Source organism: Chelmon rostratus, chromosome 12, assembly GCF_017976325.1.
Source record: "Chelmon rostratus isolate fCheRos1 chromosome 12, fCheRos1.pri, whole genome shotgun sequence".
Classification (NCBI taxonomy): Eukaryota; Metazoa; Chordata; class Actinopteri; order Chaetodontiformes; family Chaetodontidae; genus Chelmon; species Chelmon rostratus.
This window is the reverse complement of record NC_055669.1, coordinates 22160683-22184208: the sequence shown is the minus strand read 5'-3', so window position 1 is coordinate 22184208 and position 23526 is coordinate 22160683. Positions and strand designations below refer to the sequence as shown.

General features: G+C 46.0%; 2 protein-coding genes across 2 annotated transcripts in view; both read left to right on the top strand.

Annotated features, from left to right (window-relative positions):
• lig1 (ligase I, DNA, ATP-dependent) overlaps nt 1-4976 on the top strand; it is a 44159-nt gene extending 39183 nt beyond the window's left edge. The window contains exons 25-27 of the mRNA XM_041949017.1: nt 545-688; nt 2157-2249; nt 4789-4976. Of these exons, the coding sequence (XP_041804951.1) occupies nt 545-688; nt 2157-2249; nt 4789-4863 (312 nt within the window). The 3' untranslated portion in view covers nt 4864-4976. The remainder of the gene's footprint in view (nt 1-544; nt 689-2156; nt 2250-4788) is intronic.
• Nucleotides 4977-13040: 8064 nt separating this feature from the next.
• mpz (myelin protein zero) lies at nt 13041-23296 on the top strand. The gene is made up of 6 exons (XM_041949415.1): nt 13041-13232; nt 14667-14833; nt 17256-17469; nt 18313-18442; nt 18945-18987; nt 22995-23296. Exons 1-6 carry the CDS (start codon nt 13187-13189, stop codon nt 23034-23036), a joined length of 642 nt encoding a protein of 213 aa, XP_041805349.1. The 5' UTR covers nt 13041-13186; the 3' UTR covers nt 23037-23296.
• The last annotated feature ends 230 nt before the right edge of the window (nt 23297-23526 follow it).

Here is a 23526-nt window from a genome sequence, read left to right as displayed (position 1 = left end):
GGAGTTAAAAAGGCACTATTAGATATTTTTGAAGTTGACAGTCTTCTCAGTTTGCGTACAGAACGGAAACAGTTTGGTGTTTTTTTTTTTTGTTTTTTTTTTTAAGTCTTAAGAGTTGGATATCAGCTGACAAAACCGTATATATCAAAGTGTTTCTGATTGAAATCTTTCCGGTAGGCGCATAATAACTGCTTTGGGAATCACCCTCTCAGGCTGCCCTTCAGGTAGGTGGGTATCATTTGAATATGAGAGTGTTGAAGCTCTGTGCAGCCTCTTGGGAGGTGACTGTGAGGCAGCAGCAGGATTCAGCAGGGCAACCAAAGCCACTCTGTCACTGTCTCTTTATCAGGTTCTCTATGAATGCATTGACCTATTTTGTGCATTGTGCGCATCTGTATCTGCGGACGAAACTAGGTGTTTAGATCTCTCTCGACCTGCTTTTCTCTTTTATCATCAGAAATTTAGCATCTTCCAGCCCATTTTCACTGTTTTGGTTCATGTAATTCATAATGAAAATGGCCGTTTTTCATTGTTTATTCTCTAGGAGCACATTCTGCCCAAGCCCCGCGCCTACTACCGCGTCGACCAATCAGCAGAGCCCGACGTGTGGCTGGACGCCGTGCAGGTTTGGGAGGTGAAGTGCGCCGACCTGTCGCTGTCGCCCGTCTACAAGGCCGCCATGGGAATGGTCAGTTCAGCATGTTAATTCCCCCCCCATGTGTTTCCACTGATAAATCCTGCCTGTTATGGTCTGTTGCCTGCAATGAAAAGTCACAATTAGTGCCTCTTAATTGAGTTATTAAAAACGCTGTAAAAGATGCTGGATTTAATGGAACAGATACTTGTTTATTACCCGTGGTTTGGCAGCATGCTGGACTCAGTCCCACAGTGCGCATAAAGTGTTTGCCATAACACTTAGTAGTATACAACTCACATTTAACCACAGTTGAAATAAAATGTGACTGAGATAAACAGATTCTGTCTGCGTGGAAACATTTATAGGAAGCAAGACAAAAGAGTTTTGCATGTTCTGACTGGATTTGGTTAGAAAAGTCTGGGTTTAAAGGTTTGAAGAAGTGTTTGATTTCATTGTCAATAAACCTTAAATTTTGCAACTTTACTTTTAAACACTTAAAAACTTGAGGGAGCTGGATGAGTTGTTGTAAACAAATGAGACCCTCGCTAAGAGGATTAGTATTATCTACACTTTCCATTATCTACACAAGCCATAAAGTAATTTGTCAGATTACTTTGCAGCTTTAAACGTCATGTAGCTGCGATTTGTTTGCTTTTAACAGCTGGTGGAAACAAAGGTTTCAGGGCAGAAAAGAAATGACTTGAGAGGGTTTATGTTAAATAGCAACTTTCAACAGTACCACTGGTGTGAGACATTGGCTGCCAGACATCTCCATTTTCTCAGGCTGTTACTATATCAATAAATTAATGATCAATCACAATTTATCACTGATATCAGACTGCTGAGGTGAGGCTGAAACCGATTGTTGAAGAGTTGCTCATGCTCTTTGCTCTTCAATTTTGTATGTTGATATTATATTGACCCTTGACTCCTGTGAAGTCAGACAGGTCAGAGACGCGTGACTTGTGAATGTTTGTTGTTGCTCTTCATTAATTTCCATTTGTCACGCATTGTTTACAAGGCTGTCGTGAGCCCGCAGTTGCTGCCAGTTTCACCTGAAACTTTCACTGATTGGTTTGGTTGTCGAGCCGTCATGTTTGACAACTTCAGAATTTTAATGAGATGCATTTTGTAACTGAATTTTGACATGCATATAATCCATCAGAAAAGCTCGAACGCATTTATTCACATTCAACATTTCCATTCTCAAACAGCCCCACAAGTGAAATGAATTGAAAGAAAATGTGCAATGCATCCATATTTGAAAGTAATGAGTCATGAGAGAATTTGAGAGGCAGATAAATGGAAGTAGAACAAAGAGCAGATTTGTCCTTTAACTGAAAGGGTTGAAAAATCATCATTTTTTAACCTTCGATGCTTTTTAAACCATGACCTAATGGGGATTTGAATATCTAAAAACATTTATTCAACACGTGTAGAACAAGCAGCAAAGGCCAAACGCTCACATGCATCAATGGCTGTGTACTGACTGTGATTGTGTCTACCTGTCTGTCCTCAGGTGGATCCAGAAAAGGGCATTTCTCTGAGGTTCCCCCGCTTCCTTCGGATCAGAGACGACAAGAAGCCCGAGGACGCCACCACCGGAGCTCAGGTACATCACATCACCTGCGCTGAAGGTGTGAAATCAGCAGTGCAGTGAAGTGCAGAATGATGTCAGATACACATTTTAAGCATCAATTACTACCTGTGGAGCATGTGTGAAGGCCCAGGAGGTCAGACAAGGTCAGCCATGTGCAACATGATAATGATTGTAAACCAGTCAGCATTCAGGCGTGTGTTTGTTCTGCCATGTTACTTAAAATGTCATATGGAGACGCCGCATCGTCGTCATCATCGCGGTCACTTCACAGGAGCTGTTCTGTAAAAATTCAAGGGTGAAGAGCACCGCAAGGACACTCATCTGTTAAACTGGCACCAGTTTGTGTTGTGGCCTCCCTCTGCGGCGTGAACAGTGCAGCATATTGTACAGAGAGGTGCTGGTCAGCTGTACCTTCACCTGAATACACACACACTCACCTATCCGACAACAAGCACAGCCTGTGATTGTATTTAACGTAAATCTTTTATGACTTATTTTACCTCGGTGTCGGTGTGGGTTTCGCCAAAGACATAAATTAAGTTTTAAGGATTTTTAGATGTTTTTGTTTATTCTGCAAAGTGTTTTCCTTCTTCTCTCTGACCTGCCTGCTGCATTTCTTTATGATTTAACCCAGCCAGCATGAATTACAAGTCAATGCACACATCACTGTTATTGTATATGAATACCTCATACGAACATGCCTGAAATATAAAGACCACTCAACAGCAGTCAGTCAAGCAACAGTTATTTTTATTGCATCAAGATTAATTAATAGTTAATTTAGTCTATAAAATGATGGAAAAAAAGAGAGAAATATCAGCTTCCTAAAGCCCAATGTGACATCTTCACAGTACTCGTGTCGTCCGACCAATGGCAAAAAAGACACCTAATGTCCTATAAAAATGACTCAAATGAATAAACCACCAACCAAAAACTGGATTGATCGACTACTGGATTCATTGATTAAACGTTAAACAACTTTTTTTGTTATTTATAAGTTAAAGATCAATCAAGTAAAAATAAGTGCTCAATTATTTAGAGCAGTGAAATAATCTTTAGTAGCAGCTTTACATTTTACGTGTTGTCGGTAACCAACCAGTTTAACCTTCTGAAATAACTGCTGCTTTTCATGCTGTGGGTTTAGAACTCGTCACACTTTATCTTCTTCAAGGAGGAGGCAAGGAAAGCGTTTTGTCCTCAACACCCTCGTTTACTATCTGCAGAGCCGCACACTTGTTTGTTGAACTTATAGACAACGGCCGCATATTTGCCTTCACTTAATCTGATGCAGGGCTGAACAGTTATGCTCAGAATCTGTTAATGTGCCAGTTGTGTTCATGACTGACTGCAGTTCAAGGTGAAATATTCAGATATTCAGTGTGCCATCACATTTAACAAAGCAGCAGATTCTCCCAGCTGAGAGGCTAAAACCAGATAGTGTTTGCTATTTTTGCTTGATAGAGAAGATTCAGCTGGAAACTGAAGGGTTTTAATCTTTAATACTGAGAAATAATTCATTCTGGATGCACAAAGCACCAGAAATATGCTGTAAATTACTGGACGTTTTGTTTGCCGTGTGTCCAAAATCAAGTCTGGATTTGCAGGAAGTACTGGGTCGTGCTTTCCTGTGCTGACTGCTGGACTGACTAAATGAGGATGGTTTCATGGATAAAAAAACGACACCACAGACTCACATTCAGAAGTTTGATTGTGTACTTAAACATTTAAGACACTTGCCAAAATCAAGGGTCTCCCTGAATGTACAAACTCACAACCGGATCCAAGCTCAATATCACACAAGCAATGCTCATTGTTATCCAACAGCGCAACGATTGTGAGTAAGAGTTAAACCTTTTATCAGGTCAAATTCATGTTTCTAATGGGAATTTTCTCATTACTTGAATTAACAGCCATTTGTCAACTGTGGAGTCTAGAATTGTGCTCAGTTGGAAGTCAGCTGCATTTTAATGATACTTCTGCCAGTTATTATCTGTGAGGATGCACACACACCCGCCACCACAACACGCCTCGCTGTCTGTGATTCTGCAGGCAATTTGAGTGAAACCCGACATCGTTTCAGTCACAGGGAATGAAAAAAACCTGGAACCTGAACTGGCTGGACCCAGTCAGTTCTGGGCTGGGCATCAAAGCTTTAAGTTGATCCCGTGAAGGAGAAATAACGTGTTGTTTCAATGTTTTCCTGCTCACTGTGCCACCCTGCTGGACTGGTACTGATGCTGCTGATTGTGGGTGGGCCTGCTGCTCACACATTATTCATTGTCCCGCCTCCCAAACCCAGATGAGCTGAGTGAACACAACCTCTGTCTCCCAGTCAGCAGCTGGGAGTCACCGACTTCAAAGCCGGGGATATGAATAATCAAACTGTTATTTTTAGCTTCTCCTCTTCATGTGACTGACCTGACTTCATGATCTTCTCCCTCCCCTCCCTCCCGCCTTCTCTCTTTCATGCATGCTCTCTCATGCGAACCCTCTTCCTCTCTCAATATTTTTCTCCCTCTCAATCTCCGTCCGTCTCCTCTGCTCCCCACAGATCGCCGATTTGTACAAGAAGCAGCAGCAGATTCAGAATCAGGGGGAGCGAGCTGACCCGGAGGACTACTACTAATCGCCTGTGGAGGGAAGAGCAGAGAATGATAAATAATGGCAATTTCAGAAATAATTGTAAATAGCATCTTTCTTTTTGTAATGTTGAATGAAAATAAAGGCTCTTGCCAGTTTTAAGCATCCTGTCATTTGCGTTATTGATTTATCGACCCTGCTCCTTTACGGACTCTGAATTCCCTTTCAGAGGCAAAATTGCATAAACTTCTCGCGACTACGGCGCACATAAATTCCGAACACTCAAATCGACTCAGCAGTTACAGCCTGTACCTGCTGGTAATAGATCCCTATCAAAAATTCACTGTGCAAAACCACCCAGCAAAACATGAAATGTATGGGAGGCATACCAATGCATTCAGCTGGCCTGATTTCTGCTCGAGCACTCAAAAAGGCGCCCCGAAGTGCATTCAGCATGTGTGGTAATAAGAGGACAAGCCAAGGAGACTGCCTGAAACGTTATTAGAAGTTAAGAAAAAAAAAAGACGTGGGGGCTGACAGTTGCTCAAACAGCAGGACAAAAGAGAAGCACTCACAGCTTGCATTAGATGATGGAAATCCACTAACTGTCCAGCTTGAATCAATCAGAGGCTGCTGGGGGTGTGTGGAAGGGGGTCAGCTTGAGAGCCAAGGACGGGTGGTTATTACACGAGGAAGCAGAGAGGATTTTGAGTTCTCTGCACAGTGACACCGTGTGAGAGGATGTGAGTGCGCTCGAGACGGAGATTGAACCACTTAGCGTTTGCGACGTGTTTGTGCTTTCGTCTGAGCCGTAAGCAACTCGGAATCGCATTAAATGCAAAGTAGGGAGGGGACGTGCTGGAAGTGTTTGGGTGACATTGACGCACAGGCGCTGACTGCTGGTTCACGTCATACAAGTTCAACAGCTGCATTAAAAACACAAGGATCTGTTGGGCTGCTCGTATCTCTGCAAATACACTGAGCACACACTCAAAGTTATGAGCTTTAGACACACTTCGGCTCCTGGCATGGTGGTGTTGGTCTGTCCGCTGTTCCAGTCCAGACTGAAGTATCTCAACAACTATTAGATCGATTGCCATGAAATTTTGTACACATGTTCATGTTGCCCAGAGGATGAATCATCACCACTTTGGTGACCTCCTGACTTTTCCTCCAGCCATGCAGTTGCTGTTTGTAAGTGTAATCTATCGACAACTGTTGAATGGCTTGTGGCGGATCTTGGGACACGGTGGTGTTCCCATCAGGCTCAGCTGTATTCATTTGCTGATCCCCGCACTTCCTCTAGTAGCGAATCTAGCATATTTGTCCAATACCTGCAAAACTGGTGGCATTTCCATCAGCCTCAACTGCTGATTAGCAAGTGTTAGCATGGTGAACATGTTAAGGTGGTGAACATGGTACATATTATACCACTGTTGTCGTTAGCGTGTTGACTTTAGCATTTAGCTCAAAGCATGAGTGCAACCTCACAGCAGCTAACAGCAGCTGGACTCTTGGATTGATTTCCAGGGATGTTACACAACCGTGAATAAACTAAATAAAAACAGAATGTGAACATTTGCAAACAAACTGTGTTTACTGAGAACAGTTGGACGAGGTGTTCCTGAGTCCATGTAGTAACATCCTTTATCCAATCATGTGTTCACAAAGTGGTGAACCTCGCTTGTGAACGACCGAGCCTTCCCAGGATGCACCTTTCATACCCAATCATGATACTATCACCTGTTACCAGTCAACCTGTTTACCTGTTGAATGATCCACAACTTTTGATCCAAGTCTTTTGTTGCTCCCGAAACATGTTGCTGCATCAAATTCAGAATAAGCAGATATTTACAAAAATTCATGAAGGTGATGAGGTCAAACATTAATTATATTGTCTTTGTACTGTTTTCAGTTTAATGCATGTCAAAAAAGATCAGCAAACAGATCACATTCTGTTTTATTCGTTGGTATTGGGGCGCCACAGGGTGAGTGCAGCAGCAGAAAGTTGACCCGAACACGATGAGATGCAGGAAATGAATTAGAAGCGTTGGTAGGCCAGCGTTCCTGTGGCTGCAAGGAGGCGTGCATCAAGAGTGCAAATTTACAGCGCTTGTCTCTCTGTAAAATGCTGGTCGCTCTGTGGTGACTCACACTGCATGTGGCTTGCTGTTGTTGCCGCACATGCTGAGTGGTTTGTGTTTTATATACTGGAGAGCTTTTGAGATGGCTTTTTGTTATGCCGTCTTGATATGCGAGTATGCATACTGCCCGACTGGTGGTTTGTCTGTTATTTGTGTGTGTGTGGGCTGTGTCCTGTGTCTGCTGAAGGGGAGTTTGAGAAGGACACCATTGTGGTAGAATAATCATGGAAATTGCCCTGAAAATGCCCTTTTCGTCTGCCTCCGTTGTTTATCTGTTACACTCATTTTTTCATCACTTTTCATTCATCCACCCCCTCCTGTGGAGAGGTTTTTTCTCCTATTTGCTCTTGAAATGCGTCTCTTCGCCTGCACACTACTTTGGTTACATCTGACACTCATCTTGAATATCATCATCACATCTCGCCTATTTTTTTTTTTTTTTTGAATAGAAACAAGGGACTTGCTGGTGTTACTAAAATCTGAATTTCAAATAGCAGTTGTCAGCTGTACTGTTGCTTTAGAAGTGGGCTTGAAACAGCAAGTGTGAGGGATGGAAAAGGCCCTAATGGAAATCAAACAGGCAACAGAGCATGAAATATTGAAAATGCAAATATGCAATGAATTCAATTCCATATTGTGTGTGCTGTACGAGCCCGGCTTTTGTTGTGAATTACTCTGAAGGCTGGCTGTGGTAAGCGTTGTCTCTGCCTAATTTGTGTAGGTATGACTGTGTAAGTGGAGAAGAAGCAAGTGTCCGTGAATCTTTGTGGTAAGTGTTAATGTCTGCACGCTGCGGCGCTTCTGTGTTTGTGTCCTCTTTTGTGCATGTTTGAACGGGGTTGTTTTTGTCGCTCTGTGTGAAAATGTGTGCGACTGGTTAACTGCCCATGCCCATGGTTGTGGTTGTGTGTATGTGTGTGTGTGTGTGTGTGTGTGTGTGTGTGTGTGTGTGTGTGTCACTGATGTTTACCGAGGGGGCAGCTGGCGCACATCACACGCCTGCGGGGCACTGCAGCACAGCGGCCTCCGTCTCCACCGAGGTCTCAGCCCATGTTCAAACAGCTGTGCTGTTAGTTCACATCAAGTCACCCATTCACACCGAGTCCCCCAGGGGGAGTTCCAGTCGCAGGCCTACCTGCTCGTCGCCTCGGTTGAACTGTGCTTCGCTACATGTTAAGAAGTGGCTCGGGGCTTTGGGATGTGGATCATGGTTTTTAAAGAAATGCCCCAGAACTGATCTGTGGTGTTGTGACAGATGAAAGGCGAGCAGAAGATGACTCCTCAGTGCTGAAACTGTCCCTGCTGTGTTCCTCTTTAAAGTTTTAGGAAGTGTCCCCCAAAGCAGGGTTATGGATTACCTCCAACTGCAAAGAAAGAGAGGGGGCATCCATAAAAAAAAATGGCAGGTTTCACCTTTCTCTGTCCTTTTGTGCCCCTCTCTCTTCCCCCAACCCATTCTCCCACATAAGCTATCTGTCTTGTTCACAATACCCCTTTCTCCACCCCGAGAACAATGCGTTTGTTCTCCTCCACCTCCTCCTCCCCATCTCTCCATCCCTTCTATCCCTCCATCCATTTGTTTGGTGCTCTCTGTGACATCTCTGCCATGCCAGGCTATGAGGGAGAGAGGGAGGGACAAGCCCTGCCATTGTCCCCGGCCAAACCCACAGAATATCAATAGTGTTTTTCTTGAGCAGCAGCGCCGAGCGTTGGCCAGTAACCTTTCGGATTTGATGATGTCAGGCCCCCTCTTTTTTGGGCCCTTTATATGATTTCCCTCATCCTCCAGTCTCCACTCTAGCAGGGTATTAGGTCCTCAACATAAGAGACAGTGCAGGATTGTGTGCGCCATGTGACTCATCAGGGCACTTCATCAGCTCAGTTTAACCAGTACAAGTTGTGTGAGACGGTGCCAACAAGTCCTCCAAGTTTAATGAGAAAACACAGCGTTCGTAAATGCCCCCTAGAGCACCCTCCTGTCGGCAGGCCATCACTTATCAGGGCCTTCAAAAACCGTTAGAACTCACCGTTGTCAAATTGAAGCAGTTTTGTGGCCTGAAGTGAGACACAGCAGTGCTTTGAGGTGAATGCAAATGTTGCGTAGATGCTTGTGTTTGCTGAAGAAAAATGCAACGTCCATATGTGAAATCCAGAATAATAATGTCTTTTGCAATGTTTGCATGAAGAAAATGGAAATATAAACTTAATGGCAGTGTTACTGAACTAATACAGTAAACAAAAGATGCAAAACGAGCAAGCAAGATTTGAACATTTCATGCAAGCATCACTCGGTTAACAGATGATGCATGTCCAGTCGGCCACAGCACTCTGACCTGCATGGTTTACACATATATGAAAAAAAGCATTAAGAAACACACACAGTACAAAATCACCAGTATATTAATTAAGAAAGAGGAATGAATACAAACAAAGGGATTGGCTCCTGCACATGTGCATGCTAAAATTTGCTAATTGGCGCAAAACACACATGTACAGCTGAGGCTGATTGTTGGGCTAGATTAAAACTTTGATTGCTCCTCTTGTGCAAAATTGAATGGCAATCCATCCACTATCCCTTACTTTTTGGCTACAAGTGAACTTAGCAACAAGGTCTGGAATGAAAAACTAAACCAACGCAAAAGTGCCAAAAACTGCACTTCCTCCAATGTCTACTTGAGGCTCCCTTCAAAAGTGAGTCAGTCCCCATAGACCCCCATATTAAAACTTTCCATCAGAAATGTTGACAGCCTGGTGTTAAAAGCAGTTTTGGTCTCTACAGCTATTTCTGCACTCATGGCAACTGTAGAGGTGTGAATATTTATATATCTCACTTGTTTAAATAATGTTAAGGCTTAAGGCAGGGCATGGACGCTTTGAGTGACGGCTAGTCGCCAGGTTTTATCAACCAGGCTCACACCATCACCACATGTTCAGGTGTTACCTTGGGCTCGATGTGAGGATGCACTTTTTAATTCAAGTTGTAGATTTGTTGAAAATTACTGAAGCTACTCGACAATCTTTCCATGCGTCCCCAATTAACTGCGGAGGTGCCTCCAGGGATATAAGCCCCCCTGGCTGAGAACCGCTGCTCTAAATGCTTAAAGTAAATGCATGCGGATGCTTTCTAGTCATATTTTTTCGTCCTACTCCCGACCTTTTTCAGTCAGCAGGCTTTTAACCTGCGTCGCATTAGAAAACCTAGATAGCACAACACTGCTGTATTTATATTTAATCCTGCCTTCTAGCCTTAACTTTTGACAGTTTTCTGGCCAATTGCTCGCCATGGCTCATTTGCCTTATTTGGTTATGGAAATGCTTCGCTTGATTATCCGACCCCTGCAGCAAAACTGTGAGCCGATGTAGTCGTTTGCGAGACCACTTTATGATTGGTTTATGATGGCGGTGGTTGTTGTTGTTCCCCCTCTTGTCAGTGCTTCACTTTGGCACACTGAGAGGCTTGTGCTTAAGGGGGTACGACTGCAGTGCACTCCATTGGTTCATTGCTGACAGTCATTAGTGTTATGACCTTCCTGTGAACTGGCCTCTGTGGTGGTGTGTATCTCTTCTGTCTCTCCGTTTTTTCCCCATCTTGACCGGCAAGAAGCCCTCCAGCGGTCCCATCTCAAAGACGCCCTCCATTCACAGAAGCCCTCCACGTTTTCAAAAAGACATTCCCCTTCCGCACATCTGCCAGCCTGCCTTGTGATCAGGGCTGCACTCAGAGCTGTGACAAACATACTCAACATTGCAGAAAAATTAGACATGGATAGAGCTGACAAGAGCCTCTAACATCTCCAGCTCGGGATGCTTTCCCAGACTGTGATTATCCCTGGTCTTTTGAATGTGCGCTTGGTATGTTTTTTTTTTTCCCCCCCCATCCCATTGGAAATAATTCCACGTCAAAGAAAATTACAATATCACAAGAAAATATGCTCTGTAAATTTCTACGGGTGTCTAATGACATGCCCTCACCAAATGCAACTGAGGCCACTGTCTCAACCCGTGAAAATGAGCTTGATGAGTTATGCAGGCAGACAGTTGAGATGGTTTCATTCACACAGTGACTGAAGCCTGAGGTACTTTGCGTATTCAGTCATCCCTAATAACACCAATTGATATGAAGCCTTGTCCACCTCAATATCACTAAAGTGCAGCAGAGGACTCGTGTATAATTTAGCAAAAATCTCTAAATGGCTCTACAGATCGAGTTTCCTGTGCCTGCTCCTCACTGGTGCCTCTCTCCTCTCGTCTCTGTATAATTTAGCTGCAGATAAGCTCTCCCTCTCCTACATTAGTGTGCTATACCACTGCCAGCTGAAGGAACGGGAGGCCTTTCGCTCTATATGTGATACAGTTTCTCCCTGCCAGGCTCAGCCACTGCCGCTGCTACCGTCACTGGGCGCTGACGAGTTTGGGCGCCTGCCACATTCTGCACCTGCCAGGCTCATAAAGAATCCCCCTGTTTCTCCGGGGCCTGAAGGCAGGAGCTGCCATAATTGTTAAGGATGTCGCGATTTAGACGTTCAAGCCAAAGCTTTGACAGTTGATGGCGCCAACAAGTTGGCAGATGGTCCATTTTGCTCGGCTGATCCGTCAACGGGGGTATTTGAGGTGTTAAGATGAATGAGAGGTTGCGATTTATCACAAGTGGCAAGAATTTATGCCGCGGTCTCAAATGTAAGCAAAAGTCGATCTGTCGCGGAACGCTTCGCTGCCGTCTCAGCCAAGAGCACCGTCGCAAAGCAGATTTCAGCGTATGAAAGCTGGATAAGTAGGCTCAGCGAAACACCAACGTGAAGTGGATGAAGTGGACATCCTTGTCGAGTGCCTCCTCTTCTTCCACTCGCATCATATGCGCCTTCCCATAGGGGGGTAGAAGGAGTGGAATCATGACTGATATGGTTTGCACTTCATGTTGAGAATAAGTGATTCCAGCTTGTGTTTGCTGAAGCTGGAGGAGCACCGCAGACCATTAATTTGCGCATGTATTCACTATTACTATGCCAGCGGCTAAATGAATGCATATTTATGACGTGACTAAATGATGGAATGGGGCCTTCAGAAATGAGGCTATTGCAGAAATTCCACTCCAGCGTGCCGGCTCATTCGCACCGCCGGCTCTTCTCTCCCCCCCTGCATCTGCCGCCAGTTTCTCTGTGCATCTTGTCTTGTCCTGATATCAACCCATCTATATATAGCAGGTCTCTCCCCACACTCGCTGTCTGCGTTACTGGAAAACTGAGGAGTGGGCGCCGCACTTTGAATGCACAGCTTTGTCCGGGCAGGAGGAGAAAACGACTATGGGAGAGGCCGGGGAGGAAGAAAGCGCCATTGACAGATTGGCAAACACCAGTCAGCCCCTGTCCCCCTCTCTCTCCATTGTCTCCAAGTGCTAGACGTCAGCAAACGACAGGAATCTGGAGAGAGGGAGGACAGGGAGCAAAGAGTCGGGGCTTTGTTTGGGCCGCTGGCCTCAGACCGGGTGAGTGTCCACGGGGAGGAGAAAGAGGGGTGAGGGATGGGGATGGAGGAGAGAGCTCTGGAATGACCTCGCCGCAGGATCCCCTTCATCCCCCTCCTCCTCCACTGTAAACAGGCAGAAACGGACCGAGACGACCTCCCACCGTTCCCCATGTAATATTTACATATGAGCAGCCATCACATACAGAGGGGACCGCAGGTGGTCACGATTCCCCGTCGCACGCCCCCTCCTTCACGGCTATACGCCAAGTGTTGATTAGCATCCCCTCTCAGCTCAATCACAGGGTGTAATCTAACACATTACACTCATCATGGCGTAATACGGCGCAGAGTTTGCTAATTTGCCCCAAGTTGCCCATTGTTTACCCGATTAATTCACCAGCTACTGTACAGAACAGGTGCCGTTCGCCTTCCACCGCAAACCATAATGTGTGTCATTTGTTTCTGTAAGGGGCAAAATGGAGAGGAATGACAGTGAGGGCTGGCGGTTGGGGGTGTGAGGAGGGGAGGAATGGGCTGGGCCGAGCCTGGGCGAGGGGTGTGGTTGGGTATAAACCAAGGGACAGTGGGTTTTCTGTTGTTGTCCTGTTGCCCTCTGTCCTGGCATCCTGCACCCCTCCACTCTTTCTTTCTTTCTTTCTCCTCCTTCCACTCACACTCCCTCCACAGTGGGACTCTTCCTCGGCCGACCCCTGTCAGGTCTGCGGCATCAGTCTTTTGGGAGCTCCGTAGAAGCCAGAAACCATGCTGACGTTTTTGGCGCTGGCGTCGGTTGTCCTCCTGGGAATAGGTAAAAGAAAAAAAAAAAGAGTCTGAACCTTCTTTGAACTTTCATTGAGTTTTATTTTGACGAGGTCTCAAAGAACCCTGCGTTGAATTTCATCTGTTGAGAGCGAAGATGTTGAAATTATCTTTCCTCTGATGTGAGGTTAAAGGTTAAATGACGAGCAGGGCTTTTTCTCTGTTTTCTTCTCAGTCCTCAGCTGAAAACGATGGACTTGATGATGAGAAAAAAAGGGTCAATAGGCTCAGTAGTGAATGTAATTGATCTTTCACTGAAATGAATCTCCCTCTACACTGGCTTAACACTAAAACATTTTAATTAATATCCTAGTATTTACTAATTGATTTCATTTAAAGCCATTAGGAGACTTGTGGAGGGTATTGTTCGTCCTCAGGTGCATCTGTGCTCCTCTTATAAAGCGCTAATGTTGAGACTCTTGGACTGAGGGTTGGCAGGAGTTTGCCCTTCCTTGTTTTCTCTGCTCCCATCCTATCAGATGTTTGCACTTTTTTTTTGGTTGTCAGAATTTTAATTAAAAGTGTCAGCCCTGATTTTTATTGACAAGTTTCGCTCCTTCAAGGACGCTCGCAGTGAACGCTGTGAACTTTACTCTCCAGGTGTTAAAAGAGGCGGAGAGCTCCAGAACACTTAGGGGCATTAGTGTGAGTGTAGCTGTGAGACTGACTCGTGGTGGCTCATTCACACATGTTAACTGAAACTGAACAATACAGAAATGATGTTCCGGCAGGGGTGTGCAGCTCCCAGGGGCTTTGGTGGTTGTTTGAGATGCTGAGTGCATTTTCCAGGGAAGTAAAATATTGATTTTGCAGCGAAAACCAAATTAACATCGATCATTAAATATTATTCAAGCATAAACAGTGCCTACGATTAAGCCAACATAATCCATATTAATGGAGAGAATGATGTTCCCCTTTGACTTTAAGAGACCAGCACCGATATTCCAGTGATAATCCAAATATTTATTGAGTGCACGTCTGAGTCAATGATGGGTCTGACACCTCTAAATCTGCAGTTTATCTTATGTGTGGGTGCATATCTATGTATTTGGGATTTATTTTATTGATTTCATGGATGAAGCTAATCAAGGGGAATGTGAGTGATGCTTTACATGTCTTGTGATTACAGTAGGGGTCGAGAAATGTTTAGTACTGTAGCGACTTAAGAAAAAATGCCAGTATTTCCTTCAAATTTATAACCAATCAAGACCATGTCCACCTGTGTTTTGCAGTGTTTTTGTTCACTCATATGCTTGCATGGTTTTACTTGTCACACACATGCTTTTCTTTAACAGAAAGCTTTTGCAGGTTGCTGTAGTAACGGCAACCTTAATGTTGAACCCCCACCGCGTTTTAATCTGGTGGTGGTGTGGATTGTTGTGTTTATCTGTGAATTAACCACATCTTGCTCTGTGTCTCCCAGTGCCTGAGCAGTCTCAGGCCATAGTGATTTACACCGGCTGGGAGCGCCACGCCCTGGTTGGCTCCGACATCCGGCTGTCCTGTTCTTTCTTCTCCTGGCGCTGGACCTCAGAGGACGTCACCTTCTCCTGGACGTACAGGCCTGATGGCTCCCGGGACAGCATCTCTGTAATGCACAAATTCACACACACAGACTGTATGAACTGCTAAGTGCGGCAGCGGATGAGTGTGCCGCTGTGTCTGTCACAGAGCAATCGGCGAATCTCCACAAAGATTGAGCTTTAGTCACATCCATATTAAAGCTGCACTTGATGAGATTGTCACGGAACAAACTCATCTTTAAGCTCATTGCTTCGGTTTCACCTGCAGCTTTGCTCTTTGGATTCAGTCTCGTGCCCTCATCTGTGTCGCTTTCAGTGGAAACGACTGATAAACCCACAAACGGCAGGCAGAAGTTAGTGACTGTGATTTGGTGACGATGATGTTTAGCATTTAGCAGCTAAAGCGGCAGATGTTTGGCATAAATCAATACGGGGAGGTAAACAAAAGGACCATCCCCGCCTCTTTTCTCCTTAGTTTCCTAAATGAAATTCTGATTTTATTCTCACACACAAGAAAGCCACAAATAAATGTTTGTGAAGGAGATCGAAAAAACGACAATGGCTGCATCTTCTGCCAAAATACTTTTTTTGTTTTCGCCGTCTCCACCCCTGCCAGGCACGAGAGGAACAAAAACGCAGTCAGAGGAGGGGGGTAGCGTGCTGATGTCACATGGCGTGATTTGTTGGTCCAAAAATCCTTGAAACTGTTAGGAGAAGACCAAACTATCTGCTCTCAGCTTGTGCAGCTTTAATATCAGGATCTCATGATTCAGACGCCATCATTTTGGCTACAGGATGGACAAATTCATGATTTTGGAGTTTTTTCCGAGCACTTTCACTTGCAAATCATCGGAAGGAATCTGGGTTTAATCTGACCAATGTGTGAATATCTGAAATGTCATCACACGCTCAAGTGCCGCGTTCGTGTATTAACTTAAAGAAGGAAACAACAAGCACGCAGGAAGCGTCTCTCCTAATCTTCCCACCCCTCTTGCTGCTTCACCTGCTCTTTAATTTCACTCTCCCTGCCCTTATCGCCCTGCCATCTCTCTAATCTCTCTATCTCCCCGTCCTGACTGCGCCTCCCTCTGTCCACCTCCCTTAATCTCCTCCTCCCCAGCCCTGCCTTCTTTGTGCCTGCCCTCCTCTCTCATTATCTCCTCCCCTCACCTCCTCTGCTTTCATCTGTCTCCTGCAGTGCCCTCGCTTTGAAACGAGATTTCTCTCCTCCTTTTTCCACTTATCTTCGCTCGCTCATTCCTTTACCCGCCTGGACAGATTTACAGTTTCATACGTCTGTCCGTTTTCATGGTGCATTTGTCCTTTTGAGATCGGTCGTATTTGGTTTCTGACATTATCAAATAAGAGTCTGCGTATCATGAATGGATGGCTTTCGTGTTGGTTTCACAGGCCTCAAAACATCAATTAGACGTGTCTTGAAAATTAAAATCCGTTTTTTACCACAACATCATCCTGATTTGGCCATGACCTTGTGGACTCTAGAGCATCAGCATTTACTCCTGCTTACCTCAAAATCAATTAACTAAAACGCCTCACTTTTAGAAATACATCTGTAAACAGGTTTTTTACAAACCTTATATTTCCATTCGAAGAAAAAGGGCCACAGTTCATGATGTCTGAAAACAAGCAGCCACACACAAGCTTGAAAAAATGAAGTCTAAGATTTTAACTGAAAAGTCTTATATTAACAATGGATCAAATGAGCGTAATGTGTTGTTAGCACATCACCCTGCAGTTCCCCTCAGCTCTGAGAAGTGTTTTAGCGCCTTTCGACTCATTGTTTTGGTTTTCCGGCCCACAAATTGACTGTTTTGGTTCAGTCTCCGTGCTCTCACAGCGTCATTTTAGCATCAAAAGGCAGCTGTTTCAGCGGAAAAGACACTTTAACACTATCAGACAAGTTAGCAGTTAGCATGTGAACATAGTGGAGAATTTCGCAGCTTAAAAGTCCAAAATTGGAGACCACCACCGAGTTAAAACTGTGAAAGTAGGTTTACCAGGTGGACAGCAATACAACTGAATGCCACTGTTTCATTGCAGTTGCCTCTATGTCTAAATAAGCAACTGTTTGCTAAGAAGTTTGCCAAGTCAGTCAGAAATCAGTGTAAATCAGGAGCTCTCTGATTGAAGAACGAGCAATCAAGATTCGGAATAAGACCTGATTTGATTTCAGCCTTTTGTATTTGACAGGCTTCAAGACTCATTAGTACTCAGGTGTTAGTCAGTGCTCTACTTGTTAGTGCAGACTTGACTCTGCAGTTTTGTCATGATCTTGTACATGATTATAAAATATGGATGCACCTTTAACCTCTACAGGGAGCAACAACCAGCCTCCACAAAAAGCAACGCAAATGCAAAATGTGTCCGAAAACAACCACAGAAAACAGCCAAATTCAGCAGTTACTCTTGACTAAACTCACTATGGTGACACCACATCGACAACACAACATCCTCTCTGTCCTTCGCAGATTTTCCACTACACTGGTGGCGCCGCCTACGTTGACAACAAGGGCCCATTCAGGGACCGGCTGGAGTTCGTGGGGAACCCGGGCCGCCGCGACGGCTCCATCCTGCTCAAAAACCTGGAGTTCAGCGACAACGGCACCTTCACCTGCGACGCCAAGAACCCCCCTGACATCGTGGGCCGGCCCTCCAGCGTCCGCCTGCTGGTCTTTGAGAAGGGTGAGATGGGAGGGATTACAAGTGGCCCTGTAGGGGGGTTTCGCAGCAAAATCAAATTCCCCACTATGTAAAGTCTAATGCCGGCGTTGTCTTACATCTGTGTCTGCTCATTAGCTTTCCACTGAGCCCATATGGCATATTTTGGTTATTTTTTTCGTCAGAAGCCAACTGTTCTCAATTGTTGTTATAATCATTCCAAACTCTGAAATTAATCTCAATTTGCGCTGTGCACCAGACTACAGCGAGTTCTGTGTTCAGACCGGTCGTCGCACTGCCTCGTTTAAAATTCCTCGCGCCTCCCGTTAAATGAAATCAATTACAATTTTATCTCTCCCTCTGTTTGAGATTGCTATCACTGCCTCCCTTTCACTCCTGTCTCCCCCCTCCTCTTTGCTTCTCTTCCCACCCCTCTGTTCTTTCCCTCTTTTCCATCGTCTTGCACTGTCTCTCCACTTCCCCCTCCATGACTCTATCCCTGCTCTCACCTTTATTCTGCCTTATCTCTCCTCCTCTACGCCTCCTTCTCTGCCTCCACTCCTCTTGTACTCTCCATCTTTCATTCAACCTTTATTTTGCCTTTGCTCTTCTTTTCTCTTCATCTCTCATTCCCTTTCCTTCCAGCTTTGTTTCCTCGCTTTCTTCTCCCGTTCATTTCCTCCCTCCTTTGACGACATATTTTCTTCTCCAGCTCACCTCAGTGCGACTCTCCCTTTTCTTCTTCGCACTCCAAACCTCTCCCCGCCACCTGCTTTCTACTCTTCATCCTTTTCATCCTAAAATTCTCTGCATCGTTCTCCTCTGCTCTACCTCCTAACTTCTCCTTTCCCTCTCCTCCACCCACAGTGCCCATCCAGGCTGGTGTGATCACCGGAGCCATCATCGGGGTGGTGCTGGGCCTGCTGGTGCTCATTGTGGTCATCTACTACCTGATGAGGTTCCTGGTGGCGCGCCGCGTCTTCAGCCTCAGCGTCAGGTCAGTGACCGGCCTGTGGCCGGCGGCGCTCTGCCAGGCGGGTCTGTGCCAGGGACTGGAGCTGAGGCCAGAGCCCATCCCTGGCACCGACACCTGTGTGGCCAAGCTGGCGTAGCTGGCGTGCCACCATTTGATGTGGTTAGGAGAGGTTTAGATTTGAAGTTAGTGGGCTGGAAAGACCGATAATGATCTCTCAATCAGATTAAATCTAAAAAACAGTGCTGCATAGGTCCAAAGCAGGATGATATAAAGTGGTGAAGCAGAGGTTTGTGAGTGGATAATCCACTGGATCGTGACCATGATGGATCCATCATCTTGCTTATACCTATTCAACCTTATGAGATCTTAACGCACCTCGCACCTGGGGGCTGCGTTTGAGACAGCACCAGTAGATTAAGTTGATGTTCTCTTTATGATGGCTGCCAGGCAATGCTGCCCTGTGACCACTGGAGGGAGAGATAGATTCGACATCCTGACATTGTCTTTCTTTTGTCCCCTCCAGCAAACATGGCAAGAAAAAGAAAGAGGGATCACAGCAGAGACAGGCAAGTTCCCTCCTCTCCTTCCTCCACAACCCCTCTACTCCTCCTTCCTCCTCTTCCCTCCTTTCCTCACACACTCCATCACATGCACACATCCAGTTTACAGCAGCTCGGTTTGCTGTCACATTCAGGCGCTAAATAGTAAAATGACGTCCTTTTGGAGAGATTACAACAGCAGTCAGCGTGTGAATATATGTTCGGCTCAGGAAACGTGTTGTCAAAAGGGATCTCCTCTGTTGCGCTGCAGCCACACAATAGCACACATCCAACATGACAGTGCATAACGGCACGGTTTCATAATCGCATTCCCCAGTGCCGGTCCAAGCAGCTCCAATATGTCCGCGCACTTAGCCGGCTCCTCCTCCAAGCGGCATATCAACAACAAAATAACATGTCATTCAAACTCTGCCCGGGAAACACTAATAACAGTGTTCAGGCTGCTCGAGTGCCATCGCAGCCTTTGAGGTGCTGCAAAGCTCGTTTCTCCTCTCTCTTTCTCGTGGTCCTCACCCCTCCTTCGGCTCCCACAGGGGGGGCCGGGCGGCACGGTGCAAGTAAACAGCCACAGGGCAAGAATCAAAGCAGCGACTGTGAAATGGCCGAGGCCGTGTCACGGCCCTAATGCCGCCGCTGTATTGAATGGAGACTCTGATTTGCTCACAGTGGGGAAATGGACGGGAGCTGCTGATTTCGCTCACTGGGAGTCAAATGAAAATCACTGGGCCTATTATGGTCTGGGCTGTTATCAGTGGTTTTACACTGCTGCACGCCAAGGATTTGGGGTATTTTTTTTTTTTCCTCTATCCCTCATGGGAGCGCGATAGCCTCAAGTGGTGGATTAATCAGACATTTTGGTGGCTTGTATTCTTTTGTGAATACAAGCCACCGGGGCAAGTTCTGTTTGATTACTCCGTGGTAATGTAGGGTCTGGATGGTTGCGGGGGTGTATTGTAATCGACTGTGCGCCTCGCATGCTGATAATGGGAAAAGAGGAAGTCACTCGAGTTCAAGGCGTTTTCCTGAATCAAAACTCAGCTTTTAAACGAGGGACGTGCAGAGATATCAGAGCTGGAAGATCAGAGGTGTTATTGTGACAGCGAGTCATTTAGCCACAGGTGGAAACTAATGTAAAGATGAGGCGGCGGCGGCTTCAGGCTTCCGCCGCCAGTTAGGAGTGTGCTGCGTTGCCCCTGTGGCTCAAACCTAGGGGGCAACACCAGCGAGGGCCAACCCTTCCTCCTACCTCAAACGGTTGTGCTCGTTCTCATCTCCCAGGAGCCCCTCTTCCTCCCTCTGTCTTCTTCTTTCCTTTCTACTGTCGTATGATTGTCAGGTTACTCTTCAGCTGCAGTCAGCTGCTCTCAAGTGCCTGCAGCGGGTGACAGTGCATATATGAATAAATAACTCGCCGCCAAAAGGACACTGAAATATTTGACAATGTTGTCATTTACAGTTACTCTCCTGCAAGTCTTGGCTTGGAAGAGGAATATACAGCAAAAACAGCCATTCCATCTGAGCTCACACTCCCTTATCTTTTATTTGTATTTATTTATTTTTTTCCTCTTGAAGCTCCGCCACACACAGAGGACTCCTGGGATTTTATAGTGGGCTCATAAGTGGCTGTTTGATCAAATAGCCCTTATTAGGAGGCTGTGCTGACACAACACAATTTTGTATCAGCCTCACCATCTTCGTTACTCTCCGTTTGCTGGGCTTGCACTACAAATCTCCAAAAGGCTGCGGGTGAGGGAGCGAGCGAGGGAGGGAGTGAGGCAGAGAGACAAAGAAACCCTGTGGTGTGTGCTACTCCCCATTAGGTGGAGTTGTGGGAGAGGAGTTTACCCCGCAGCCACACACATAAGAAAGCTCACAGGAATGAACACACATACACATACTGTACTGGAATGATAATTGAGTGCACTCGGTATCGATCTGAGCTCACACACACACACACACACACACACACCCACACCCTTTCTTCCTCTCTCCATCCCCCACTTCACTTCACTCCCTCCCTCACTCTCTAATTCACATTCCTTTTATCCGGTCCCCTGTCTCCCTCTCCTCAGTTGCAACCTCCTCCTCCTCCTCCTCTCCTGCCTTCGACTTCCTTGCTGACCATGAGATCTGTCTGTAATTCCCCCTCTCCTCTCCCCTTTTTGCCGCCTCTCTCGCTCTGTCGATCCTGCCTCATCTTCCTCCCCGGCTCGCTCCCTTTCCAGTTTCTCCCTCCTCAGGTCTTCTGGGTTTCCGATCAGCTTCGGTTCCGGACAGAAAATCACTACCTCTCGCTCTTCATCTATCTCTCAATCTCCCTCCTCACCTGTCACCGTCTCTTTTTAGTATGCAGCAGGGGAGGCAGCCACTTACCTACCTATCTGCCTCCTCGCCAGTCCCTCCTGTTTTGCCACTGTACCCACATTCCCTTTGAAGTGTGTGCAGCCCCTGTAACAGAGGTGGCTCTGCATTCTGCCTAAGCAGACTCGAGTGTGTTTACGAGGCAGCCCTGTCATTAGCGTGGGCGCTCTGCAATACAGTGCACCAAAAAACTGAGTCTACCGTGGGATGCATAATGGTAAACAATACAATGATGTATGAGAGAATGTAAGTATGATCGAAGGTAATGACACCGGATGGGCTGCGCAGCTGCCCCGCCGAGCCGGATGGTGGTCGCAGCGCGCGCTCTGATTGCTGTCTTATCAGAGTGCGTGCTGCTTGTGCACAGAGCATAATTAAAGATGATAAATTTTCTAATGCAATCAGTGGGGCATTATTAGTCGAGGCTTCGGCGGGAAGAAGCGGCCTCTAGTGTGCTTTCCGCCGCTAACTTGATGTATTAAAGGAAGTATTTCAAAACTCCAGCATGCTTATTATTCACTCCGTCTGTCCTCGGTAACACTTCACAACAGTGCGCCGGCCTGCAGCTCGGCCTGTGGAAGAGCATTAAAAGTACACAGCGTTGTGAAACCATTACATACTGTACGGCTGAAGTTTCATTAAGCCCCATCAGACCATTATCTTGCACTTGTGATACTTTCCGATAGGTTAACGCGCAGGTTAATGCACTGGAATACAGCTATTGTAAAGTTAAGTGTTACCTTGACCTTATCTCCACTCTGTCCAGTCCTTCCTGATGGATTTGTTGTACTCAAGTGAAGCCTCACTTTACTTCCTTTTTCCTCCTCCCTCCTCTTCCTTTTATAGATTTCTCCTTCGAGATGTTTTTGGACACTGCACAGACAATATACAGAATGAGTGGGAGTGAATGGCTGAATTATATAAACTACTTAGATGAGCGTTTGAAGCTTGTGTTGGCCTTTGCTTAAAAATATCACGCAGCCCGTCAAGCAGGTCTATTCCTGACCCAACCTACAGCAAAATGTGTGTAGAAGATCTTTAGCTAATCATTTGTTCCCTTGTAAAGATTATAGGATCTGTGAACGAATATGTCCGTGCAGCTCCTATGTAAATGTGATGGAGCATCATGCCACCTTCATCATCTAAATTATGCATGCGTTGATTTGCAGGACAGTCAGCGTCTACAACAGGTGTCCAGGTTCAACTAAATGTGGCTGAAAAGTAAAAGTTTGCACAAAGTTTCAGCTCTGAGAGATGCTTTCTTTTTGAGAGCATCCTGATAAGATGCAAGTTAGAAAATTTATGCACAAAAACGCAAGAAGGACAGAAACAAGAAAAAACCAAACAGAATTTGAATAACAATAACATGATCATTAGCATGTTGCTAAATCTGAGGCTAAGACTGCACTTAAAAGCAAGAGCAACTTTATGTTGTTGTTTTAGCCTTTTAATGACTATTTCATTGTGTAGTATCATCAAATTTAAAGAAGTCGACAGAAAGTATCTAGAATAGTCAATAAGTGTGTGTGTGCGTGCGTGCGTGCGTGCGTGTTAATGATCTTTTGTCACTCAGTTGTCACAGGTGTATGGAGCCTGTCTGCCACTGTGTCCCATCCTAACGCATGGTTACCTGTTTTGTCACCCCCTTACAGCTCTGGACACCACCCCCCCTCACTTGCTACCCCCTCCCCTAAAAGGACTGCCTCTCTACCTCCTCACTCTTATCTGTCTCTCTGTACGTCTGACTCTCACCTCCTCCTCCTCCTCCTCCTCCTCCTAAATGTTTTCTTCTCTCCTCTTCACACAGCTCCACCCGTCCTGCTTAACCCCATCTCTCATCCTCTCATCTCTAACGCACCCATCTCACCCCTCCCTCCTCGCCCCATCTCTCTCACTGTCTCTCTCTCTCCCTCACGCTCCTTTCCTCCTGAAGTGACTCTCCTCCCCTGTTCTCCCCCCGACCCCCTCTCCCTCCTCCCCCACAGGGCCCCGTGCCTCCCGCCGACCCCTCCAAGGTGAAGGCGGCCGCCTCGGAAAAGAAGAAGCAGGAGTCACGCAAGGATAAGAAATAGGATACGGGGATGGGCTGGGGTGGGCTCGCCGGCCGGCTGCTCCAGCCCATGCGCCAGGCGGTGGCGAAGGCCCAGCCCAAGCAACAGCAGCAGCGAACCATAGTCAGAAAGA